Source organism: Carassius gibelio, chromosome B2 (genome assembly GCF_023724105.1).
Source record: "Carassius gibelio isolate Cgi1373 ecotype wild population from Czech Republic chromosome B2, carGib1.2-hapl.c, whole genome shotgun sequence".
Lineage (NCBI taxonomy): Eukaryota > Metazoa > Chordata > Actinopteri > Cypriniformes > Cyprinidae > Carassius > Carassius gibelio.
The window spans coordinates 28,869,476-28,894,470 of record NC_068397.1 but is presented as its reverse complement, the minus strand read 5'-3'; the positions used below and the strand labels follow the sequence as shown (position 1 = coordinate 28,894,470).

General features: G+C 36.0%; 3 protein-coding genes across 6 annotated transcripts; 2 read left to right on the top strand and 1 right to left on the bottom strand.

Annotated features, from left to right (window-relative positions):
- The first annotated feature begins 1,981 nt into the window (after positions 1–1,981).
- LOC127950948 (protein-glutamine gamma-glutamyltransferase K) lies at positions 1,982–15,183 on the top strand. 2 transcript variants are annotated; one of them, XM_052548399.1, is made up of 14 exons: positions 1,982–2,115; positions 5,287–5,495; positions 5,601–5,792; positions 6,155–6,406; positions 7,025–7,143; positions 7,704–7,811; positions 7,899–8,076; positions 8,786–8,924; positions 9,006–9,198; positions 10,338–10,491; positions 11,516–11,800; positions 12,720–12,880; positions 12,993–13,129; positions 14,003–15,183. In XM_052548399.1, the coding sequence occupies exons 2-14, from the start codon at positions 5,288–5,290 to the stop codon at positions 14,148–14,150; spliced, it is 2,274 nt and encodes a 757-aa protein (XP_052404359.1). In that variant the 5' UTR covers positions 1,982–2,115; position 5,287; the 3' UTR covers positions 14,151–15,183. The 2 variants fall into 2 exon arrangements, with proteins under 2 accessions (XP_052404359.1, XP_052404360.1); XM_052548400.1 differs by lacking the exon at positions 1,982–2,115 and adding an exon at positions 4,024–4,134.
- A 79-nt stretch (positions 15,184–15,262) lies between these two features.
- On the bottom strand, positions 15,263–21,662 carry LOC127950949 ((Lyso)-N-acylphosphatidylethanolamine lipase). 3 transcript variants are annotated; one of them, XM_052548402.1, is made up of 9 exons: positions 21,496–21,617; positions 20,385–20,427; positions 20,204–20,292; positions 19,139–19,243; positions 18,757–19,045; positions 17,883–18,067; positions 16,897–17,008; positions 16,636–16,822; positions 15,263–16,562 (listed from the first exon to the last, which is right to left on the bottom strand). In XM_052548402.1, exons 3-9 carry the CDS (start codon positions 20,241–20,243, stop codon positions 16,473–16,475), a joined length of 1,008 nt encoding a protein of 335 aa, XP_052404362.1. In that variant the 5' UTR covers positions 20,244–20,292; positions 20,385–20,427; positions 21,496–21,617; the 3' UTR covers positions 15,263–16,472. The 3 variants fall into 3 exon arrangements, with proteins under 3 accessions (XP_052404362.1, XP_052404363.1, XP_052404361.1); XM_052548403.1 differs by having other exon boundaries at positions 20,385–20,430; positions 21,496–21,611; XM_052548401.1 differs by lacking the exon at positions 20,385–20,427 and having other exon boundaries at positions 21,496–21,662.
- A 362-nt stretch (positions 21,663–22,024) lies between these two features.
- LOC127950950 (dolichyl-diphosphooligosaccharide--protein glycosyltransferase subunit dad1) lies at positions 22,025–24,224 on the top strand. The gene is made up of 3 exons (XM_052548404.1): positions 22,025–22,331; positions 22,799–22,962; positions 24,030–24,224. Exons 1-2 carry the CDS (start codon positions 22,121–22,123, stop codon positions 22,927–22,929), a joined length of 342 nt encoding a protein of 113 aa, XP_052404364.1. The 5' UTR covers positions 22,025–22,120; the 3' UTR covers positions 22,930–22,962; positions 24,030–24,224.
- The last annotated feature ends 771 nt before the right edge of the window (positions 24,225–24,995 follow it).

The following is a 24,995-nucleotide window of genomic DNA, read 5'->3' as shown; positions in this document are numbered from 1 at the left end:
AGTACTGTTTGATTGATGATAATAAATAATTATTTCTCAAGTCATAATTCTGACTTATATTCTGACTTTTTATGTAATAATTACGTACATATAATTTTTTTCTTACATGGCGAAAACTTAAAGGTCAAGCCACGTGGACTGCATTGTGGGATACTGTGCTTTGTTGTATACTGCACACTTCTAGGTTATTCTGTGCAAACATAAAAAACAGCTTTTCCTCAATAGATTTTTTTTTCACATAAAAAAAAATAAGACACACCTTCATATAATTCATCCAGATTATTTTGATTTGACTGCTTATTTATTTTCCACTACAGTCTCTATGAATCAGTAAATGATGTTATTTATTTATTTTACGTCCCTTTTAGGTCATAAATAGCAAGATATTTCCCATATAGGGGTGATAATTAGTATTGTGTAAAAATATTATTATTTATAAGAAGAGAGAAAGATTAATACAAGTGGCATGAGAAATGTGAAACTGTAATACAGTTGTGTCAGAAAACCACACATGGCAATAGGCAAAAAAAAAAATTATCATATAAAAATGCTGACTATCTTGCATTTAGTCACGTGCTCTTGCTTTTGTGACCTCTGAGGTTTTCTGTTCCTATGCAATGGTTTTACTGAAAACCACAATATATTACTCAGAAAAGTTACTATTGACCTTAAGTTCCTCTGACTTTTTGACCTCCGCTGCATTCAGTTGAGTTTGAGTTAATAGAATGCAGCACATTATAGTCTCAAAAACCTTAATAAACAATAACAGCGAAAAATCAACAAAAGTTAACCACTCAATGAAATGAAAAGACATTTCTGTGTTGTCTTATATTAAATCATGGGATGAACATATCAAAGAAAGAGTCAAAGAGAGACGTTTAGAGACCATCCGATTGGTCAAAAATGTGGACACACCTGTGAGGGCAGGATAGGGTTGGGAATCGTTAGAAATTTTCTGGTTTCTGTTGCACCTAACGGTTCCAGTTTCGATATCGGTTCCATAAAAATCATTAATTAACTATAAAAAAAAAGTGGTAAGGAAAAATGCACAATACTCAACTACTCAAAGCTCAATTCTCTTTATTACTTACTGTCAACTTAATTTAAAGGTTGGCAATGTCAAAATTCAGCATATATTACAGTATACAAACTTTCAGGTTCCGATTTTAGTTTCATTTAAATGAACTATTATTATGTTGTTGTTTTTTTGCTATTTTACCTTCACTGAATATAGTGTTGCTGGAAGTTATGAGTAATGTCAATCAATCAGCATGTTGATGTTTTTTACACTATCAATAACATTTTGCTTTTCAGGCAGGAATAATCTGGTTGGCCAAATAGTCCCTTGAGGCCTGAGACACTCCTTCATTTCTCGAAATTAATGAAATATGAACTGTTATACTTATAACCATGTATACGCACTCTCCATAAAGCCCCTATTTTACAAATAATAATGCAGTCAGGAGATGTTGTGATGCATGCAATGAGTGGTTTCCACATTTTTTAATATTCTTGAAATGACCTGTACACTAATATATACCTCAAACTTACATAACAATAACAGTTTATTTATTTAGTGGTGCAAGTTGAAGTCAGTAGTCCTATGTATATTAATGACAATATGGGACAAATATAATGTAATTTTGTGATGGCAGGTGCTGTATGTGCAGTCAGACAAAACGACGTGCAGTTATCAAAGGCGAGAGTGCACTACAGACAGAACGTGTTCGGCAGTTGACGCGACGCGACGCAGCGCAGCACAGCGCGTCTGTGGAATCTGCGTCATTGGAATCAATGTGCTCAGTAATTAATCATCGAAACAATTGCGCAAGGCTGCTCACAGCGCTTGCTTGGTCACTTGTCGCGTAGGAATGTTGTCGGAACCGAAACTTAGAAATTGCTCACGGTTCCGGTTCTTTTTAAAAAACAGAACCGGTTCTTGTTCTCGGTTCCCGATGATGTCACCAATTAGGCCAACTGGGTGAACTGGGGCCTTATAAACCTCGCGTGAGAGCAGTGTCGTTTCTACTTGCTGCGAGCTTGTTCGCGTGCAGTCTTGAAACTCATACGTATATCTGAAGAACATTCTAAGAATATCGTGAGGAAAACAAAAAAGTAAGTCTAAACTTTTTATTCGTTTTTGTGTTACTCTCGCTGTTTGTTCTGTGAAGAAATGTGTCTGTAATGCGCTGAATTATTGGGAGGTTTTTCCAAGTTTTAATTTTCTGAAGATTATCGTCCATGATCATAAAAACTATAACGGTTTCTGTGAGATGCCACATAGAAAGTAAACACTTTTATGCTGTGTTCACACCAAACGCGAATAGAGCGTCTGGCGCGAATGATTTCAATGTTAAGTCAATGCAAAGGCGCGTTTACGCGCGTCTGGAGGTCTCGCGGCGCGAATGGGGCGTTAAGCGCGGCGCGGAAGACGCGAATTCGCCTCATTCGCGCGTCTAGTTCGCGCGAATGACGCGAATTGACGCGCGAATAGAGCGCTTCGCGCGAAACGCGCGTTAAGCGCGAATGGTGCTTTTTGTGCATTTAGCGTTCATTTAGCTTCATTCGCGCGAGTAATTCGCTTCATTCGCGCGTGGAATTAACTTCACAACAGACGCGAATTCGCGTCATGGGGGGGCTTCTGCCAGCTGAGTTCACGCAGCATTTTCAACCGCCATTTTTATTCGGATAATTTTCAAAATATTACTGTTACTGTGTCATGAAATGCAGTTTTAAAAGTATTTCAGGCGAGAATGTAGTTGTTTTAAACTCAGATATGTGGTTTATTTATAATGACAGCGTCTATTTAAAAAAAATGTGTTTCGCCGATCTCGTAGATGAGCTCCATGCGACCAGCGGGAGCTCCGTCATCATGTATCCGCCGAGAGCAGCCTCGGCTCGGCTAGACCTTCTGACATTTGCCGCTGGCTCTGATGTCTCTTTAGTGGTTCAAGATAAAATATAATTCGTTTGGGGTAAAATGAAACGTTTCTTATCAATTGGCCTTTATTCAATTTATTTATTAATATGTTTTTTTATATACATATATGTCCTTTTTATTCCTGTCTCTATAGAAATATGTACTTTTGTCATATAGCTCCGGTTGACTGCTCACTGACAACATCTGTCGTTCCTCCTTGTTGAATGAGTGGAGAAGGGTATTCCTGCACAACCGGAGGCTGCAGGAACATACTGTTGAATGAGTGACTCCTAGCAGGCTCCTGATTGGTTAACGCGGCGCGAATTGACGCCAAAGTTGAAATTTTTCAACTCGGGCGGCAGACGCGAATTCGCGTCAAACGCTAAATGCACAAAAAGCACCTTCGCGCTTAACGCGCGTTTCGCGCGAAACGCCCTATTCGCGCGTCAATTCGCGTCATTCGCGCGAACTAGACGCGCGAATGAGGCGAATTCGCGTCTTCCGCGCCGCGCTTAACGCCCCATTCGCGCCGCGAGACCTCCAGACGCGCGTAAACGCGCCTTTGCATTGACTTAACATTGAAATCATTCGCGCCAGACGCTCTATTCGCGTTTGGTGTGAACACAGCATCAAAATGGTCAAGCGGCAAACTAGGCGCGGTAGACGCGAATTTGACGCTCTATTCGCGTTTGGTGTGAACACAGCATTAGTGTCTCTGTATTTGGAGTAGAAACGAAAACCAAGTTTACAAGCCACAGTTATTCTGTAATTATGTAGGTATTTGTTCGATATGCCTTAAGCATAGACGTTGCATAATAAAAGCTGATGCTTTTTTTCATTCGAATAATTTCTTATGCTTTGGCAAGAAGCACATTTAAAGCTGGATACTGACTGCATGATTGTTACGAATGCACACACGAAACAAGAGATCTAATTGCAGTGTTTTAATAGGGTAATCCAAAAAATCAAAGTCCAACAGGCAAAAGGTCAATAACAGAAGCGCAGTCCGAAAAACACAAGAAAGCCGGGTGACCGAAAACAAGGAGTCCACGAAACTGATAGAAACAGACCGGTTTATATAGACAGGTGAAAACGATGAAAGTGGAGACAGCTGAGTGCAGTTAACAGGTGTGCAATTAACAGTGATGAAAGGGACAGACTTTTGTGGAAATGTAGTGCCTGCAGTGGGGTGACTGTATTTTTTTAACTGAAAGGTAAACATAACCAAACATGTTAGCTCTGATGTGTTTAAAAGCAAACTAATTGAGAGGCAAAAGATGATGGAAGTCAGCAAAATTTATGAAATTGTTACAATACATTTAAATAAGAGGATAACTGATCAGTAACATGCTCCGAGTAATTGGCCTGTTTTATAGCTAAAGACTTAAAAAAGCTCCCAGTTATGTTTTGTTGATGTATTACATCCATGTATTCTCGGTCCTGGGAGCTCCACCAGCACTGCACATTTTCTGTCTCTCTCATCTCACACTTTCATGATTCAACTCCTCCGCTCATTAGTAGAGACCTCAAGCCGTGAAACATGTGTCAGATATAGAGAGACTAATACTGAATGTGAGGTGTTCGGGGTGATTGCAGGGAGTTTTAAAATGAATACCAGATCATCGAGTTTATATTGAAATCTTTAGATTTGTATTGTATTGTATTGTATTGTTTGTATCTCTGCAAATCTGAGCACTGTTTGAGAAGTTTAAAAGTGAGATTATTGGGGCCTGAAGAGGAAAATCTGATGAGAAGAATATTTAAAAAGTCTCAATTTGCTGTCCATTTAATCTACTCCCTGTTGAGAAGGTACTGCAGAGGAATGTCTGGTTTAAGTTGAAAGGAATACGTCTCACAAACGGAATTTGGTGATTGTGAGAAAAGTCTTGAGAAAACAGAAGAAAACAAGTTGAGAAGATTGAGAACACAAGGCCATTTGGAGGAAACACACGGTTCTCATTTTGACTTTATTCAGTGTCACTGGGAACGAATCCACATGCAACGTCAGCATTTCTGTTCCTTTTCATTCAATATTTTCTGTACCAAAGTGCTAGTGATCACTGATCATTTTTGAATAATTACTGACATATATTTTAATGGCAATCTGAGGCACATCTGTCATGCTCTTTTCTATAAAATGTGCATGTCAAACAAACATCAGTTTAAATGTTTTTATAAAGTAACAATTCTTTATTTCTTTGATTGTCCTTCATTATGAATCTTAGTTTTAAAATCACATTTGCGTTCTCTTTGTGTTTGCTTCACATCATCATCAATGAATGAATTGCTAAATATTTATTGTCTGCGTGCGGATTCCAAATCTTTACACTATTTTCCATCTAATTATTTTGTATGATGTTTTGCAGGATGCCAGGACAAAGACTATCAATCCGAATTAACGCCGCTCTCGGACGTTTTCATGGTGAAAACCCCATTTCCATCGTGAGGAAAGTGTGCGAATGCCGGCACAGGTTTCAAAGAGATTGTCTATGTCTCTACCGGAGACAAAGTAACCCGTATGATGTGAGCGGTGACGTGGATGGTGTGGCTCTCAACGGAGATACAGAGCTGGACGGTGAGGAGCTCGGTCTGAGGATGAGATTTGAGACTTCTTTTCATACACTTCAGCTGAAGTTCCTCAAACTATCTTTTTCTTCTCTCTCTCTCTCTTTCTCATCAGAGTTGACTCTAGCTGTGCGCTCTGTGGATCTGCTGAGTGAGAAATCAGATCGGAACAAGACGGAGCATCACACGGATCAATACAACAGTGACCAGCTCATCATCCGCAGAGGACAGACTTTTCAAATAGAGCTCGACCTCTCACGACCTTTCAACCCAAACACAGATAAACTTCACCTGGAAATGAAGACGGGTGAGCATGAAGTTAAATCTCAGGAACTATATGGTCAGATTTCAGGAATACATGCTTTCAGTGTTCAATGCTGCTTTTAAACATGCAGTAAAAACCTCAAGTACACTGGTATAAATATATACTTTTTCAATTGTTAATTACAAATAAATATATAAAAAAATCATTATACATTTAAACTGTATGTATGTATGTATTTATTTATTTATTAACTTCTTTGGCTTTCTCTCTTTTTTGAGTGAAATCTTAAGTCTGTATATTTGATATCAATTGAATTTATTTACTTTATATTTAGTTTGTTTATTTAGTATTTTAAATAAAATTCTGAAAATGTCTTAACCCATATGTGTGATGTCTTCATGCAGGGTCGTTCCTGCAGGTGTCGAAGAAGACACACATCATCATACCGCTGGTGGACGAGCTCCAGGATGAACGCTGGGAGGCAAAGATGGTGGAGCAGAAGGACAACAGGGTGAGGCTTTCTGTCAACTCCCCCGTCACTGCTGTTATCGGGAAGTACAAGCTGACCATCACAACACAAAACCTGAAGACGGGCGAAACTACCACGCATGACCACGACAAAGACATCTACATGCTCTTCAATCCCTGGTGTGAAGGTAAGAATAATAAAGTTCAAGCTTACTTCAAAGGATATATTACAAAAAAAATGTAATTTACTGAAAATGTACCCATCCTGACGCAATCCAAGATGTAGATGAGTTTGTTTCTTCATCAGATTTGGAGAAATTTAGCACTGCATCAGTTGCTCACCAATGTTTCCTCTGCAGTGAATGGGTGCCGTCAGAATGAGTCTAAAAGCTGATAAAAACATCACCATAATCCACAGCACTCAACAATGAATGACTTTAATGAAAAGCTGCATGTTTGTAAGAAACTAATCGATTAAGATGTTTGATCTTCAAACTAATGCTAAAATATCAGCTGTTTGAACTCTCATTCTGATGATTCAATGAAAAACTGAAATCTACAGATGCTAATAGATAAAATGCAGTAAAATAAACACTTAAATGTTTATTTCAGATGTCCTCTTCCATAACTTTCACATTTCAAACAAGTGGAAAATCCTTACCTTAAGAATTTATTTTATGCTTTTTATTGCCAAAGTTTGCGGTTTCATCAGCACAGAGCACTGTAATTTAAAATGACCCAAACCACCGTATTAAATCCTGTAACTGTCTGCTCATGGTCCCTCATGTCTCTCTCTCTCTCTTCAGATGACACGGTGTACATGGAGGGGGAGAAAGAGCTGAAGGAGTACGTCTTAAATGACACTGGAAGAATCTACTATGGCACTGAGAAGCAGATTGGAGCTCGTACGTGGAACTTCGGCCAGGTGCGAAGATAAATATATATTAAAAAAAATTAAAACCCACACATAAATGGTGTTTTCATTGTTACATTTATTAATTTTGTTCACTTGAATGGAATAATAATGTTACTTTATATTATTATTTTTTTTGTAATTCTAGTAGTTCAACTTAAACATTTGTATTTCATTTAGTTGGCGGTGAAACATTTCTAATTAATTTCTAATTTTAGTTTTACATGAAATGTTTACTTTTTATTTCAGCTTAATTTCAATGACCAAAAACAATATTTAATAGTTTTAACATTAATTCTATTTAGATTTTTTTTTAAACCCCACATGCTGATTTGACTGCTTCCATTGTTCTCATTTGTGAGTCGATTTGAATAAAAGTGATGTATATCACAAAAACGTGAACCTTTTTTATTAATAATTTTTTTTTTTACTTCTTCTCACAAGAACTGCCCACTTAGACAGGAAAAGTCATCTCACCAAACCACAGTTAATTTTGTTTATATGTGTTGTTTACGGTAAATCTGGCATCAGTTTTAAATTTTTACCTGGTTGTCTCTCTCTCTCATATCAAGTTTGATGAAGGGATTCTGGAGGCCTGTCTGTTTGTGCTGGATAACAGCGATGTTCCTCCTTCGGGACGAGGAGATCCTGTCAGTGTGGTCCGAGTCATTTCTGCCATGGTGAGTGCCACACATCCAGCAACACAGCTGGAACAGATCTGTGAAGAGAGCCTGATTATAGTTAGTGAATGTATCTGTCCCTTCTAGATCAATTCTCCGGATGACCTTGGTGTTCTGGAGGGAAACTGGTCGGGAAATTACGCTGGCGGGACGTCTCCCACGGCCTGGAGTGGAAGTGTTGAAATCCTCCGGCAGTACCACAGAGAAAGAGGAACGCCCGTCAAATACGGCCAGTGCTGGGTGTTTTCTGGGGTCACGACCACAGGTGTGTGTGTGTGTGTGTGTGTGTGAACAGATAACCGTCTCCGCTTGGCTTTGTGTACGGCAGGAAAGCTTAGGGTTAATGATTCAGGATTCCAGCTGTAGACATATAGACTCTAGAAAATAAAGTTATTTTCTGGCATTGATGGTTCCATGAAGAAGCTTTAACATCCATGGAATCTTTCCGGTCTTTATAGAGGAAACAGTTTCTTTAGATTTTCAGACGTTCTTCTACCTACCACTAACGGTTCTTGTTTGAGATTTTTAAGAGTTTAATATTAAAGCATTAACAGTGAATAAAAAATCACAGATAAGTGCTAGATGTATCTAGCGTTTGAAAATGCTGCTTTCTGAAGATGCATCAGTCAACACAATATCATCAAGCCCAAAAACACAAAAGAGAGCGGATTGGACCGCAGAAGTGTAGGCCACCCCATTACCCCCATTTTTACTTTTTTGCTGTTTATAGAGTCACAGTAAATAAGACCTACTGTAATCAAACAAAAGTTCAGTGAATATTCAGTGGGAAGAAATAATAATGTTTAGGTGAAATTAATTGTATAACTCTTAAAGTCAAAATGTGCAGTATCATTGTAGAATAAAAGCATTAATTTCTTCCAAAAGTTTGAACCGTAATGTTTATTATTATTATTATTATAGTGAATATTTACAAGAATGTCTAAACTCGTGCTCTCTTTCTCTATCTGTCCCAGTATTGAGATGTTTAGGTATTCCTACCCGTTCTGTAACTAATTTCCAGTCTGCACATGACACGGATGTGTCCTTGACGACAGATGTGTATTTAGATGAGAATATGGAACCAATCAATCATCTCAACTCGGACTCTGTGTGGTGAGGATTTGTTCATTTTCATGAAATAGTTTCATGCTGTTGTAGTGGTGTATCATTCCTGTGATTTCCTCTCTTTTGCAGGAACTTCCATGTGTGGAACGACTGCTGGATGGCCCGTCCGGATCTGCCTCCTGGTTTGGGCGGCTGGCAGGCCGTGGACTCCACACCTCAGGAGACCAGTTATGGGACGTTCCGCTGTGGCCCAGCGTCACTGGCCGCTATTCGCTCCGGACAGGTCTACCTTAAATTTGACACCCCTTTCGTCTTTGCTGAGGTGAGTCCAGACACGTCAAATTATCTTCATATAAACAGCCATAGAAGATGCATTCACATCCTTTCTGTCTAGAAACGTGCATGACAGATAAATCAAATTTTGAAGTGCACATTCATTGAAAATTATATTTTTCTGGAATATAATCCGTTTTTTTTAATAATATGAAACGTACTGAAACTTATATTCCAAAGTGACTGATATTCAAATCTATTATTAATATAAGAAATACATTTAGACTTGGTATTTATAATAAATGTGTATTTATTTCGATATAATTCCTGTTCTGTTCTGAATATAGTTTCATTTCAGGGACTTTTTATGTAGTAAGAATTAAAATACATGTTTATAATATTTGTAAAGATTTAGTTTTATTTACAGCTGTTTTACATTATTTCTGAAATATGACATGCAATTTTGACACGCTGTGACTTATTTTCATGTGCAACTTCTTGTTTTTCCAGAAAATACTATAATTTTATATTCATGCGGTTGTGCATAATTCATCATCTTTTTTGTTCATTAGAATATAATAACTTGCACTTGCTAATTTCTTCAAAACTTTCCTTTTTGAATGACTTGGATTACACTATATTTGAGTAATTATTATGTATTTCTTATATGATAAATATTCTATCTGAGTATTATTTATATACTACTATTATAATATTTATAAAAATTTAGATTCATTTTCATTTCATGTTCTATTTTTAGTTTCAGTAATTGATGTTTTATTTGAGTATTTTTTCTACTGCAGCTTAAACTTGCTTCCTTTCAGTTAGTTAACATTAAGATTGCTTCATTTTTCATCTAATACTGTATTTATATTTTATTAAATTTCAGCTGTATTTGATAACCCAAAGTGATTTTTAATATCAACACTGGACATCATCTGTTCTTATGGTTTTTTTTTTTTTATTCATAATGGATAGAATCGCCCTGCTCTCATTTTTCTCTTGAAATGTGCTGTTTTACTCGGAGTACTTCACAGTGCAGAAGTTAAGAGACTTGTGGATTCTGTTAAATGTGAATGTGCTTAAGAACAGGCCGGTCCTGACGTGCTGCCTGAAGCCTGTATATATCTTGACAGACTCGTCTCTTTAAGGAGTTTCTGCTGAAAGCTTGTGCTTTTTCTGCTGCAGGTGAACAGTGATAAGATCTACTGGCAGAGGAACCTGGATGGCACCTTCAAGCAGATCCACAGTGAGAAGAAAGCAGTCGGCCTCTGCATCAGCACTAAAGCTGTGGGCTCGGACGAACGTGTCGACATCACACACCTTTACAAATATCCTGAAGGTGAGAAACACACATCAGACATCAATCTCAGTATCTTGTTTTGCCTGTACCAACCTGAAACACAGGAAGCATAAACTATAGCTGTCAAAGAAGAATTCATTATTGATTAAATATTGCATAATACAAACGGCCCATGTATATATAATGATGAATTCACATGCTATTAAAATCATGAGAACACTCGTATGGGAACTAGTGTAGTTTCCTTTAGTAGATCCAAATGCCAGGAGAAAAATAAATAGATTGTAATATGAGTGAATCTCACAAAAGCTGTGAAGAAATGTCATATTGTTACTAAAGACGTTGATTTGATATTAAGATTTATTTGTATTTTATTGTATTGTATTTTTATAAAAAACAAAGCATCTTACTTTGTTAATTCATTATTAATGTTCATTTTTTATATAAATTATTTTAATTTATTATTTGTAATAACAATTTTTATTTGAATATACATTATCATACATGTATACATATGATACATTTTTTGAAAAACTTATTTATTTATTTTTTTTAATTTTTTTTTTTAGGGAGCAATATAACCTTTCTTTGTGAGATTTTTATCCATACAATCAGGAGTTAAACTCATGTTCTTAGTCGATGCTGTTTTACCAGAGCAACACCGAGCAGAAGTGATTTCTAATGCCAGGACAGAGGAAGCCAAGAGCACACAATATCTGTTTAAACCAGCGATAAATGGCTTAACATTCCTCTGCCGTAATCACTCAGCCTTTTCACCAAAATACCTGTCATTATCTCTGAATGGGTAGTTTAAAATTCACCGAGTTTCACCAACAGGAAAAAAGATCAGCATCGTCTCAGTTACTCAGCTACACAAAATATAAACAAATAAGAAAATAGACTTAAAGTGACAGATCACCCAAATCTAAAAATTCTCTCAATGTTTGCTCACCCACAAACCTTTGCGAGTTTCTTTATTCTGTTCAACACAAAAGAAAACATTTGTGAAATATGTAGGATACATACATACAGTATAATTATCTTATTTAATGTGTCACATCAGGTTCAGAAGAGGAGCGTATCGCAGTGGAAACCGCCTGTCGCTATGGCTCTAAACCCAACGTCTACTCCAGTCCCATTGCTGAGGATGTGCAGGTGGAGGTGAAGATGGAGGGAGAAGGTCCACGCATGGGAGAAGACGCTCAGCTGAAGATCGTGGTGAAGAACAGCAGCTCTCAGCCGCGCAGAACCACCCTCCACAGCCAGGTGGCAGTCATGTACTACACCGGCGTGCTGAAGGACACCGTGAAGAAGGACACGCTTAATGTGGAGCTGAACCCACAGGAAGGTGAGCTTGGGTTTGTTCGGACTGGCATACTAGCACACTACTCACACTACTGTACCAGTGTGCACACTTTACTAGCACGCTACTCGCACCACTGTACCAGTGTGCACACTGTACTAGCACGCTACTCGCACCACTGTACCAGTGTGCACACTGTACTAGCACGCTACTCGCACCACTGCACCAGTGTGCACACTGTACTAGCATGCTACTCGCACCACTGCACCAGTGTGCACACGGTACTAGCACGCTACTCGCACCACTGCACCAGTCTGCACACTGTACTAGCACGCTACTCGCACTACTGTACCAGTGTGCACACTGTACTAGCACGCTACTCTCACTACTGTACCAGTGTGCACACTGTACTAGCACGCTACTCGCACCACTGCACCAGTGTGCACACTGTACTAGCACGCTACTCTCACCACTGTACCAGTGTGCACACTGTACTAGCACGCTACTCGCACCACTGTATCAGTGTGCACACTGTACTAGCATGCTACTCACACTACTGCACACTGTACTAGCACGCTACTCTCACTACTGTACCAGTGTGCACACTGTACTAGCACGCTACTCGCACCATTGTACCAGTGTGCACACTGTTTAAACACATTAATATCTGAAATAAATTGAATTAAGCATGCAAAATCAATGAGCTTGTTTACAAAACTTTATTTTTGCGTACTTTATACTTGTATTTTTTTATTATTACATTATTTTTAGTAAAATAATAGATGAATGTAAATTATTTCTTAAAATGACAAAGTAAAATCAAGTAATTAATAAAATATTAATAAACAAAAGAATCGGTTTTCCTTTATACATATACCTTTTGAAAATAAGTAAAATTGGTATTATTACTGTAAATAAATAAGCATTGCTGATGATCTCTTTGTGTCTATTTCACGTCCTCCAGAGAAGACTCTTGACTGGGTGCTGCCATACACACAGTATCAGGATCAGCTGGTGGACCAGGCCGCGCTCATGCTGACTCTGTCAGGACGGGTCACTGAGACCCAGCAGGTTTTGGCCAATCAGACCAGCTTTAGGCTCCGAACACCTGATCTCCACATCGAGGTGAGACTTCCTGAATCCTCAGCCGCTTTTTACACAATACAGGTTTTGCTGAATGTTTTGCTCCATGTCAAAACAGAGATGGTTTGTAAATATCCTTAATTTCTTGTTGTAGTCTATCGGAGAGGCATATGTGGGCAAGGAGATGTCCGTGAAGATCACATTCACAAATCCTCTTCCTTGTACTCTGCGTGATGTGGTCATCCGAGTGGAAGGACTCGGGCTGAGAGACCTCCATCCCATCAAAGTGGGGTAAGAGTTATCCTGAGCGGAATGTGTGCAGGATTCCTCTCGGAGTTCTAACATTTGGAAACAATCCTGAAGGATCCTAATGGGAATTTCTTACATGATCAAAACACAACATAAAATCTAGATCCCAAAGGACAAAGTTCCCAACAGGATTATTATGATTATGGACTGGATAAAACAGCCCTGTAGGATATTTTTATAGAAGATTATTTCAAACTGCTAAAGCGCTCTGATCTATGATCTCCCTTTTCCAATAAAATACAATACAAGCAGAGTTTTGTTGAATGTTGCATATTATAATAAATAGTTGGTTGATCTCTACAAAATTAAGATATGGGTCTAAATTGTGGTTGAAATTCAGACAGGATCCACTGGTAATCGGAATGAAGCTAATAATAAACTAATATAAACTAATAATACAAAAAAATTAATCTAAAAATGAATATTTAAATAGACTTTTTCTTAATATTAATAAATACTGTTATACGTTACAATAATAGATTCAAACAACTGTAATAGAATACATATAATATAAAATACTAAATAACACTGACCTGTACACAATTCACTTTCTCTGCTCTTGCTCCATTAAAATGACCAATCTTTTTTTTTTTTTTTGACAAACTAATTACAGAATTACAAAACTAAAAATGAGAGCAAAAAAAAAAAAGAAGCTAATTCCAAATATGAATAAACACTATTATAGTGTACTATAATAATTATAAAAACTATACTTCAAATCATAGTAAATGCGAAATGACCTGCACTCAGTTCAGATCTCTGCTCATGACTCTTTGAAGTAGTTTTTTTTTATTGTATTGTGAATGTTTGCATTAATCTCTCTCTTTCTTGTCTTCTCTTTCTCTGTTTTCTCAGTGATGTGGGCAAACATGCCAATGTGACGGTGACGGAGCACTTCGTCCCCTTGATAGCAGGCAAGAGGAAGCTGGTGGCGTCTCTGGACTGCAGACAGCTGTCGCAGGTGCACGGTGTGACCGACATCGACGTTCACGAGAGCCAGTGAACTCACTCACACTATCAGAATCATCTAACTGCACATATAAAGTGTTTACATTGAGCCATGTGGTTATCTCTTCAAGAAATAACCTCTTTTTCACATACAATCATTCCTACTGTATGTCTCTGATCTGAAATTTGTTTTGAATTCATTTTAGACATAATTTAAAAAACTGTATTGCTTTGATTTATTGTGTCTATTAAATGTTACTTTAGTTTAGTTGATCAAATGGATCTGTTCACTGCTGAAAAAGTAAGCCGATATATTAACGTGTATTAAAATTTTATGTGATGACTGATAACCTACAAAATATATATTTTATTGTGGATAAACGCATGTAGCTCATGCATTTAGTTTCTATGCAGGTGTAGTGCCTTATATTGCATACTGTTCACAATGATGACTATTATTGACTCATTTAATGTTCCTTTGAGTAAATGATTAATATTAATAATGATTTCATATCGAGCTGCATTGGTCTGATGCATAATGCTGTTGTATCCTCACATCATTTTGCTATTACAAAAACTGGGAACCTTCAACTATGAAAATATATGAAGACCGTAACACTTTATTGCTTATTAGGTGTTTATGGAGATAAAGGTAGTTTGTTTGTATTGTTTATATAATGTATTTTTGGTTTGGAACAAATGTCATCTGTGATTAGATTAATTTGTTGAAGAGGTTTACTGAACAATCTGCTCACACCAATCAGCTCTGCCTCAATTAAGAGTGTTGCTGCATTTCAGATTGTTTTCCACTAATTCATTCACTCATGGATAACACGGTGATGAGTATACATAAATAATATGTTCATAAATTCTTTCCCTTTCCGCATTGCACACCTGCTCTAATTTGTTTCTTGGTGTGGTTTAAATAAATAAATAATGTTAAAGTCAATTGTAATGCATAGCAGTGCACAATTTATACTGGAATCTATGGGCTGTGTATTTTCTGTATTTACCTGTCCTGAATCTCCTAATATATTTTGTCAAGATGTGCAGTGTACAAAAAATAAAATAAACACACACACAATGCAGATTGTATGTGGTGTCTCACTCTGAAATGCATTCAATACTTTCTATTTCTAGAATGAACAAGTCAGAAACACGGTCAGGTATTTATTTAATTTTTGTTTTATTGAACTATTTTATGTAGATTAAATTCCCATGTTAGCACAAAATTGGATTAAAAAAAACATTTGTGATGTAACAATGTTACTAGATAGGTACAGTGTTTGAAACATTTGTGGTTGCATACGGCGCACTGTTTCATGTCACTTTAATTCAGTGTGTATCTAATTATTTCAAAAGGCAAAATGCTGGATCTAGCGCCTCGCAGTGTTACTTAATTGTAATTACAAGAGGAATGAGAACAGCTCTCAAAAACAAAGTCGAGTTCTGCATGGATTACTATTTTACTGGTCCCAAACAAAAATGATTTAGCATTTCAACACTAGGGTCTGATAAGACAAGCTCACGATCACGTTTATTCCAATCAACATTATACAGTAATGCACCATTCTTGATTTATTTTGAATTTAAGCTTTTATTCTATCAAGTGACTTAATGAGCAATAGTACGACTGTTGAGGTTGACTCTTCTACTCACAAGTCCGTTTTTACTTGCTCATTTGTGTTTATGATCACGCTCTTGCAAACTCGTTTATTTCTAACTCAACCTTTCATGGAAAAAGTTAAAGTCACGTGACCGTGGTGCATAAGCTTCGGGATTCATAAAAGTTGTGTTCATTTTTAAAGATTGTCATGATAAACAACATTAAAAGGGATAGTTAAAATACTATATGATAATAATATATAATGTAATAAAACTATGTTTATGCGTTTATAAATATATACATAAAAAAAACAAAAATGGCCACTGCAGAAGTATATATGAGTCTATGCAGACACATCTTATTAAAAGTACAGCAGTGTATTAAGATATGATCATTATAAAAACAGACAATCCTTTATAATGCTAAATGGATAATTAATTATCTTTTAGTCAATATGACTGTCCAAACATTGTCAGTGCTTTCATTACACAGGTTAAACAGGAAGGATGATTTCTCAGTCCATGATTGTAGAGAAATCTGAATGAAATATAGGTTAGAAAATACAAATACAACCAGCTTCCAGTAAATCATGCAGTACAATCACAGAGCATTTCCACAGTAAAGGCCACAAATAGTAAAATCAGAATATGACATGACAAGGTCTGAGAACAGCTTTGCCTTTAAATGTTTCCATCAACCTGATCCCACAAACCCAGGACAGACCTTTCAAAAATACAAATGCCCACAACTACAAACCAATGTGCATCTTATTTAGTCTACAGTATTACAAATACTCTCAACCACTCGGTTGAACTCTTCAGGCTGGTCGGCGTAAACGTGATGGGAAGCATCTTCGATCAGCTGTACAGAGAAAAGACTTTTAGTCGTATAGTCGTATAGTGAATTCTGCAGTGCAAACACGATCATTTCTCACCGTGACGCTGGTGGGGCTTTTGCCTCTGATCTGAGCGACTGTGTTTCCAGTGGATGACTCCACCCAGGACCGCTCTCCGTACAGCATGCTGACGGGCATCGACGGGGGCAGCAGATGAACACGCTGAACCATCGGCCTCTTAGCCCAGCCGAGAGACTCAGACATGGCTTTGAAGCCCACCTCACCACTGAGAGGAAAAGATAATTATAGATACACGTTCCTCTGCATCTTTAGGAGAATGCATGTGTAGAAGGACTGTACCTGGGGTTCTGAGCGTTACAGTGGTAAATGTACTGCGTCATGGTGTCGTCATCAAACAGATCCTCATACTTCCTCTTGAAGTCGGGACGGAATCGGTTTACCAGCCCTGGACCTGCATGAACACATGTGACATGATGTCTTTAATAACAGATTATGGACATTAACTTCACTTCACCTAGCAAGATTTGTTCCAGTTTTGTTCAAGTCTGAGGCATAATCCCATGTAAGATTTATGAAGAAGTCAATCCCATAATGCACTGCAAAAATGTTTGTGTGTATGTGTGTATAATCAGTTTTAATTACAAATCAGAATATTTCACTACTTTTATAGTTAAGTATTTTATGATTATTATAGAGTAGTGGTTCTCAATATATATTAAACATTTTAATATATATGTAAATAATTTATCAAAATTTTTGACATGCTCTTAAATATATCAGGTAGAAAGTTACGCATGTAAATAAAAATTGGAAATAACAACCTAGAAAAGACAAATACATTCTTAAATTAATTTGTAGTAAAAATGTAATAATGCAAAAATTATTATTAAAAATTAATTAGGTTATTTTTTAAAAATAAAATAATTTATATACATTTTACACACCAAAAAAACTCAAATATTTTATTAGGGAGAAAATGCTATTCCTGAGTATGAAGAACTAAAAGAAACTTTCATTGTTAATAAGTGTGAGCCATGAAAAACATTCCATTATTAGAATTATGGAATTTATTATTTATGATTTTACTTTACTGAAACTCCTAGTTTTATAAAGAAAAATATAAAAATTAGCAGACTTGTCATTATAGCAGAAGCAATGCAGCTTAGCTTTACTGATGAAGGCTGTTGCATGTCCTGTGCACTTCATGTGAGGAGCAAAGCTTATGAAAATTGCTCCAGATCAGTAAAATATGAGATTACATTTCAGTTAGGATGCTAGTGAGTGGACAGTAAGGCAGTCGCTGTCATCATTCTCCTTCTACTCACCCCAGGGTCCGGCTGCTCTGATGACGGCCAGCGGGTTGAAGAAGCTGAACAACGACACCAGAGCTTTGACCCAGCGAGGGGGTGAGACCCTCTTAACCTCTGACCCTTGACCTCCTGACCCCTGTAACTGAGGCTGAGGTCGCTCAGGAAAACCCCAGGCGTCCACCAGGATGAGGTGACTGACTCTAGTGCACAAAACACAACTACTGTCAAGGTCTTGAAGTTCATTATATTAACAATTAGAACATCCTCCACAATGCTGACAACCAAAAGATGTCAGAATTCTTTTGTGTTCATTTTTTAAAACAATATACTGTTTTTACTGTTTCACATTTTAAAACCCATAGAATTAATTTGATGATTTTTTTTTTCAAAGTGTGCTTGTACAATATTCCTTTAAAATTACTTAGATTTTTGTGTTTTTGATTTTGTTGTTTTATTTATATTTATGTATTTCATTAACAATTATACATTTAGCAGACATTTTCAACCAACAGAGTAACAATCAATCGAGCGACCACTTTTTGTTTGTTTTATTTTTATTTTATTTTATATTTTGTATGATTTGTTTTGCATTTACATTTTGCTTTTATATTTTGGTTTACTTTTGCAAAAACATACCTTTTCGACTCATTATTTGCTCAGACTACCAAAAGCTGCTATTTTTAATCAAAATTTGATAATGCATGACATAAACATTTAAATATTTTATTGCATTAAAAAAGAATCATTAAATATTTTACGAACATCTTTTGTGTTCTATGAAAACAATTATTATTATTATTTTTTTTCAATTAATTATAGCTCAGCAAATGACAGCTGTTATTATAAACCATTACAATTTATTGTACTCTAATTTATAAGCTTTTTGTACCTTTCTGGATATTGGATTGTATAGGATGTTGCTAGGTAACCACCCAGGCTGTGGCCCAATAGGATCATGCGCTCCAGTCCCAGAGATTGTCTCCACTGCTCAATGGAAGTAATAAACTGCTCCTCAGCCAATGAGGCATCAGACGGGAACGAGGGGCGAGAGCTGCGACCGAAGCCCAGCAGGTCAAAGGCGTAGACGGGTCGAGAGCAACTTAAAGTGTCCAGGTTACGGATCCAGAGACCGACGCCCCCTCCAAACCCGTGGACCATCACCAGGGGCGTCTTAGCAGCTATCGAGAGACAGGGACACGGTCTGGGTCAGACAATATCCAACTGTGCAAAATACTTTTACAGCCACTGTAGAAGAGGAATAGAAGCTCTACCTTGGTCTTTGTGTTTGTGGGATGATTTGTTGGTGACTTTAAGGGTCCATATTCTGTTTTGATTTGACAACGTCACAAATCTGGACCACACGTCATTCTGGAGACCTGAACAACAGGCAGAATGGACAGGATATTTTGGGATAATTTTTTTTCTTTTTATATAAAATTTAATCAAGAAATATAATATTATGAATAAAATAAGGTTATTATTTATTTTAACATGGTCATATGATGTGATTTCAATATTTCCTTTCTCTTTTGAATGTTACAAGCTCTTGGTGCATGAAGAAGTTTTTGCAATAGACTGTTCAAATGCAGAGTTTTGCGATCGCGTGTATGTGTGTGTGTGTGTGTGTGTGAGAGAGAGAGAGAGAGAGAGAGAGAGAGGGTCACACAGTGGAGTCAGCTGTCTTAACCGTCTGTGGTTTTTTTAATGCAAACACATACAAGCTTTATCGATGTGTGTCAAACCACTCTGTTCCTCTTTCGGGCTTGACTAAGGACAAAGGACATTATTAATTGTCTTTAAATTTATTTTGGAAGATGAAGCTTGCGATTATGGAGTGCTTGCGGTGTTCGGCCAATCACAATTCACTGGGTTAGTTGGCCAATCAGAGCAGACTGTGCTTGTCAGGAGGGACTTTGTAGGAAACTAAACATTTAAGGGAGGCGGGGCATAGAGGACCTACAATAATGTACAGTATTTGAAAAAGAATGTGTTTTTTGAACATTAAAGCATGTCAACATATTTTGTTACACCAAAAATACTAAATAATGATCTTTAAAAAAGCATCATATGACCCCTTTAAGGTGTTTACAGTTTAATTATAAATTTAAGTACAGAGTAATATTAATTAACTACATGAATTTACAGCAGTTAGGATTAGGATTAGAGTTACTTGCATGTAATTATGCATAATGTATTGTTATTATAATAAGTGCACATATAATGTAACAAGGAAGGACACCTTAAATTAAAGTGTAACCACATAATAGAATAGGATATTATGATATTATAACTGGACAAAATTTCTAAATATTAAAAGGTGACAGTGAGGATCTTACAGGCAAGAATTTTAGATTCGGCACTTTTCAATAACGACATGGATGTTGGTCTCCAAGAGGGCCACCAGGACCAGTACCCAGAGGTCTGTCTGAAGAAAAAGAGAAAAATCTAATGTCAGTGAATGGATGAGAGCAGTAGGAAGGACTATGAACTGTCCATGTCATCGGTCTGTGTACATACAGCGTTACGTCACCTGCCTTTATACACAGTACAAGCCTGTCACCTGCTGGCAATAAAACCAGTATTAATAATGCTTTGAGGGCATAATTTATATGCAAGCACACAAAGGAAATATAGTGTTTTAAATAAAGAGTTAAGTAATGTTAGGAGCATCGCTTTATTATAAAATGTGTATATATATATATATATATGTGTGTGTGTGTGTGTGTGTGTGTGTGTGGTTTGTCCAATACTCTGTGTGAAATAAAGTTAATATCGACACAAAAATTACATTTTAATTCAAGTTAAGTTTTAATTTAAGTCTTAAATTAAAAAATGAATACTAAATTAAGGAGAATCACTTTATCATAAAACAAATTTTTATTTATGGTACGTAATGTACACCATGATTTGTAAGTTGGCATTTGCATTAATACATTTTAGTCTTAATTATATAAACAATAATAAGACCGAAAACTGAGATGAAAGTTTAAAATATTTTAGGAGTGTCACTTTATTATTAAATATTTTTCATTTATGTTCCATTCTGTACATGATGTGAGTAAAAGGTACAATTAATCTTTCAAATGTAAATGTTAGGCTTAAAAAAATAATAATAAAAATAAATAAATAAATAAAAAAAACACTGAAATGAGAAATAAGACAACAAAGATGTCAATTATGTTGGTAGCATCTCTATTATAACATGCTATTTATGATCTGTATTGTAAGTCATTTGAATGGAAATTGCCATTTACATTTAAATCAACATTTAAATCTTAAATTTAAAAATGAACACTCCAATAACGAATAATAACACAGAAAAGTTAAGTTGTAAATTATTGTATATGCTATTTAGTTCAAAAACCGAGCCATAACCACAGTGATGTAACAGCTCAGCATGACTTTGCATAACGTTATGAGATCACCCTGAACAAATCATGACAGACCAAGTATGAATAAATCTATTCCTTTATTTTTTTATGACTCACTGCATGGATTCTGAAAGAGTTACATGTTTAACATATGTATAACATGTTTTATAATAATAGGAAACTTAATGATACACAATCGACTCGCTTCTCAAGAGTGTATTATGATAGTATCAGTAAAAACACGGTTCGTTACTTACTCGGCGTCAGTCTCGTCTTGCATCGCGGCGTTTGCAGGAGACATTAGTATGAAACATAATACAGAAAAGATCCACAAGAACAGACTGTCATGTTTATATCGCTACCGGAACTGTCACACACAGAGCGTCTCTTTAAGTTGTGTTTCTGTTTTGTAACACTGACGTCAGCGCCCTTAAAGGAGCCGCGCCATAGAAATAAAACAATTGGGTGAAATGTTATGAAACGGGACTTATCTTAATTTGTGAACATGTTTATAATGACACGTTGAGGTTTCAAAACTTCAGTGTACTAATAAGGTGATATGGATTAATATTTTTTATCATGGAATTTTGGGGGGGAAATATCTGAATACATTATGAATTTGAGAATTAAAAACCGATACTTAATTTGTTTCACAGTTGTCTCTGGTTGTTCTGAGTGGATTTGGAAAATTATTCCTGGAGAAAATTGTGATGTTTGGCAAGGATTAGTTTAATTTCTTTGCAAGCACCACGGAACTAAAGTTCACTTGACGTTCCAGCGGGGGGAATGTTTCGAGGACGCACACCTGTCTCTCTCTTACACGTCATTCATTTCCGCGCTGCTTGATTTCCAGGGTTTCTGTGCACTGTTCCTGCAGAAACCATGTCTAATTCAGTGTTTTCAGTTATATCGCGTTTTGTGGAGGAGTATAGGAGCAGCACACCGAACAAGCTGAAGATGATCGACGCGTATCTGCTGTATATTCTGCTGACCGGAGTGTTCCAGTTCCTGTATTGTGTATTAGTGGGAACCTTTCCCTTCAACAGCTTCTTATCGGGATTCATCTCGTGTGTGGGATGCTTCATTCTGGCTGGTATTAACACTTACTTAATCATATATGACAAGAACCAAAATGTATTTTGTTTCAGTGGTAGTATACTTGTTAAACTTATATATTTTCCATTTCCCAAACTCCATTCATAATGTCTGTAAGGGCTTCTTGGGGCCTTCAAAGGCAAATAATAATGTTGTTGGTGTTTTATTTATACTGTATTTATATTTATATTTTGGTATACATAATGTATGACATTTAATGTATACAATATATATGTATATACACTTTCATTCTTTTATAATTATAAATATGCATAGTTTTATTTATTTGTCATAAGCAAAAAAAGCAAAAAAATACAAATGTGCATAAATCTGGTTATCAGAAAGATAAATAATAGCATCCAATATTCTCTAATCTTTAACCACTTTAACTTCACCTAATGTTCATAATATATGTTGATATGAATATGATATGTTAATAATATTTGGCTTTTCTTCTATCTTCAGTCTGTCTTCGCATCCAGATCAACCCTCAGAATAAAAGAGATTTCCTGACCGTGTCTCCTGAGAGAGCGTTCGCTGATTTCCTCTTTGCTCACACTGTTCTGCATCTAGTGATTGTCAATTTTGTTGGCTGAATGCGAGCGTCTGGTCTCTGCCTCTTACAGCAGGTGTGTGTATCAGTAAAACCTCGTGAATGATTCAGAATCACTTTCATGTGTCTTATGTTGATGTCACATGGTTCAGACAGCAACAAAAAAAAAAAAAAATAGCAGATAAACCTCACACCCAGATCATTTAAAATACACTGTAAACGTCTTGCTCAGTATAAATGAATTTCTCTAGAAACTCTGTAGCTGACAGATAATGAACAATGATTTGCCTGATGTAGAAGAGAGGACTGAAACATTCCTCCTTTGTGTCATATTCATTTGTTGGCAATGAAATATTCCTTTGCACACAAGTGCATGAAATTAACATTCATTGCTTTAATCTGCATTTGGTGTTCATGCTCCTTCAAGATAAAGCTATCAATTGCCATGAATTTAGAGATTTGAAAAATCATCATCACTATCAAATGGCTAGTTTTAATCCCTGCAAAATACACATTTAAATAATCAGTGATTCGATATATATCACCAAAGCCAATATTTCAGTATTTTTCAAATTATCAGCATCCGCCGATTAGTTTTTTTTTCTGTTTGGATTTAATTTTCTGTTTTGGATTTAAGCACTGCATGCATCTTTTTTTTGACATTGCTAGAAATGTTACATCTGATTATCTTTAAATCTTATTTCTATAGCGGATATATCACTTTGCAAGTCATATGTCACTGTGTGCTGTGTAAAACTTGCTCTGTATTTCAGAAGATATGTTTTCTAGTGCACATTACTATAATAGGAATACACAATCAAGAACTTGCAAAAAACAAAGGATATTTTTCATATTGATTAATTTTACAATTAATTATTTCTAGTAAATGGAATATATATTTATTTATTTATTTTTTTTTATTTTTTTTTTTGCATCACTTGTTATGGCCATCATGCAAAATTATTATCTTTTACCGTCATCTACAACCATGACTGGATTAATTACTGGAGGACTAGGAAGAAAGAAATCACCTAAAGTTTTTTTTAACTGTTTCTAAATGTATTTTCTATAACTTGTTTTCTCAAGATGAACTAATCTGGTATTTTCCAACCAGCTCTGATGAATCTTGTTTGATTTTCACAGATATGAAGACCAAATGCTGCAGCTCAAGTATAGAACAGCTACAAACAAACACAACTGTCTGCAGAGCTCTCAATGTTAATATATGTTTTGAGAGAATTATCATTTACTATAAGTTCTGGTCTTGTTCCTTCATTTTTCTACTTTTCTTAAACTCTCTGGAAGTTGTTGAATCCAATTAAATGCCTTTAAAAAAGATTCAATGGTCCTGTGGTGTTTTTATTGTAACAAATCTAGGTAATCACATTTGAAGTGAATCTTTGTGTTTGAGATGCCAAGTGAGCTTTCATCATTGTGTTTTGCAAAAACTCTTGTTGAAAAAGCAGCATCAGCTATTTAAAGGCACTTGTCAAAGCTGTGTTTATGGCAGCTTACGAAGACACTCTGTAGCTAACATTAGTAATGTATTAAAACTTCCTCTCTTCTGAACAAAATATTTTGTTTTAAAGTTTTAAAACCTGGAATGGAAGTGTTTCTAACAGCTGCTAAGAGTTTTCATATGAGGAAAAACACTGTGATATATAATATTTTTCTTATTTGGCTTTTTTTTTGCTTAATTGCTGTTTGTTGGAGACTGATGGATGTTTTGAATTTCATCAGTTAAATGAAAAACTGAAATTAAGTAAACTGATGTTGTTGTTGGCCGCTGTAACAAATACACATTGTTTAATATTCAATCATTTCAATAAGCAAAACATCTACGGGTTGTAGCTTATAAAGACTAAGTAAAAATGTACTCTATTTCAATTGTGATAAAGGTTTTGTGATCATTTACTTTTTTACTTTATTTTATTTTGCTATGAGTGTAAATTAAACCAGAAGCATTCTGACATTCATTAATCTTGTAATTAATTTTTTCAGGTATTGTGTAATCATCTATTGCCATTAAATAAATAAATACAAGTTGATCAGAAGAAAGACATTAGATTTTTTTTAGGTCAAGAAAAGCAATGAAGTTGTGATATATTT

What these genes read in the sequence shown, in the direction of transcription:
- LOC127950948 (XM_052548399.1), top strand. Translation starts at nt 5,288, where the DNA reads ATGCCAGGACAAAGACTATCAATCCGAATTAACGCCGCTCTCGGACGT. An exon ending in CTTCAATCCCTGGTGTGAAG is followed by an intron (nt 6,407 to 7,024) that starts GTAAGAATAATA and finishes CTCTCTCTTCAG; the next exon opens with ATGACACGGTGTACATGGAG. An exon ending in GGAGCTGAACCCACAGGAAG is followed by an intron (nt 11,801 to 12,719) that starts GTGAGCTTGGGT and finishes CACGTCCTCCAG; the next exon opens with AGAAGACTCTTGACTGGGTG.
- LOC127950949 (XM_052548401.1), bottom strand. Translation starts at nt 21,539, where the DNA reads ATGTCTCCTGCAAACGCCGCGATGCAAGACGAGACTGACGCCGA. An exon ending in CCACAAACACAAAGACCAAG is followed by an intron (nt 19,046 to 19,138) that starts GTAGAGCTTCTA and finishes GTCTCTCGATAG; the next exon opens with CTGCTAAGACGCCCCTGGTG. An exon ending in TGTAACGCTCAGAACCCCAG is followed by an intron (nt 16,823 to 16,896) that starts GTACAGTCCTTC and finishes TTTTCCTCTCAG; the next exon opens with TGGTGAGGTGGGCTTCAAAG.
- LOC127950950 (XM_052548404.1), top strand. Translation starts at nt 22,121, where the DNA reads ATGTCTAATTCAGTGTTTTCAGTTATATCGCGTTTTGTGGAGGAGTAT. An exon ending in GGGATGCTTCATTCTGGCTG is followed by an intron (nt 22,332 to 22,798) that starts GTATTAACACTT and finishes TTCTATCTTCAG; the next exon opens with TCTGTCTTCGCATCCAGATC.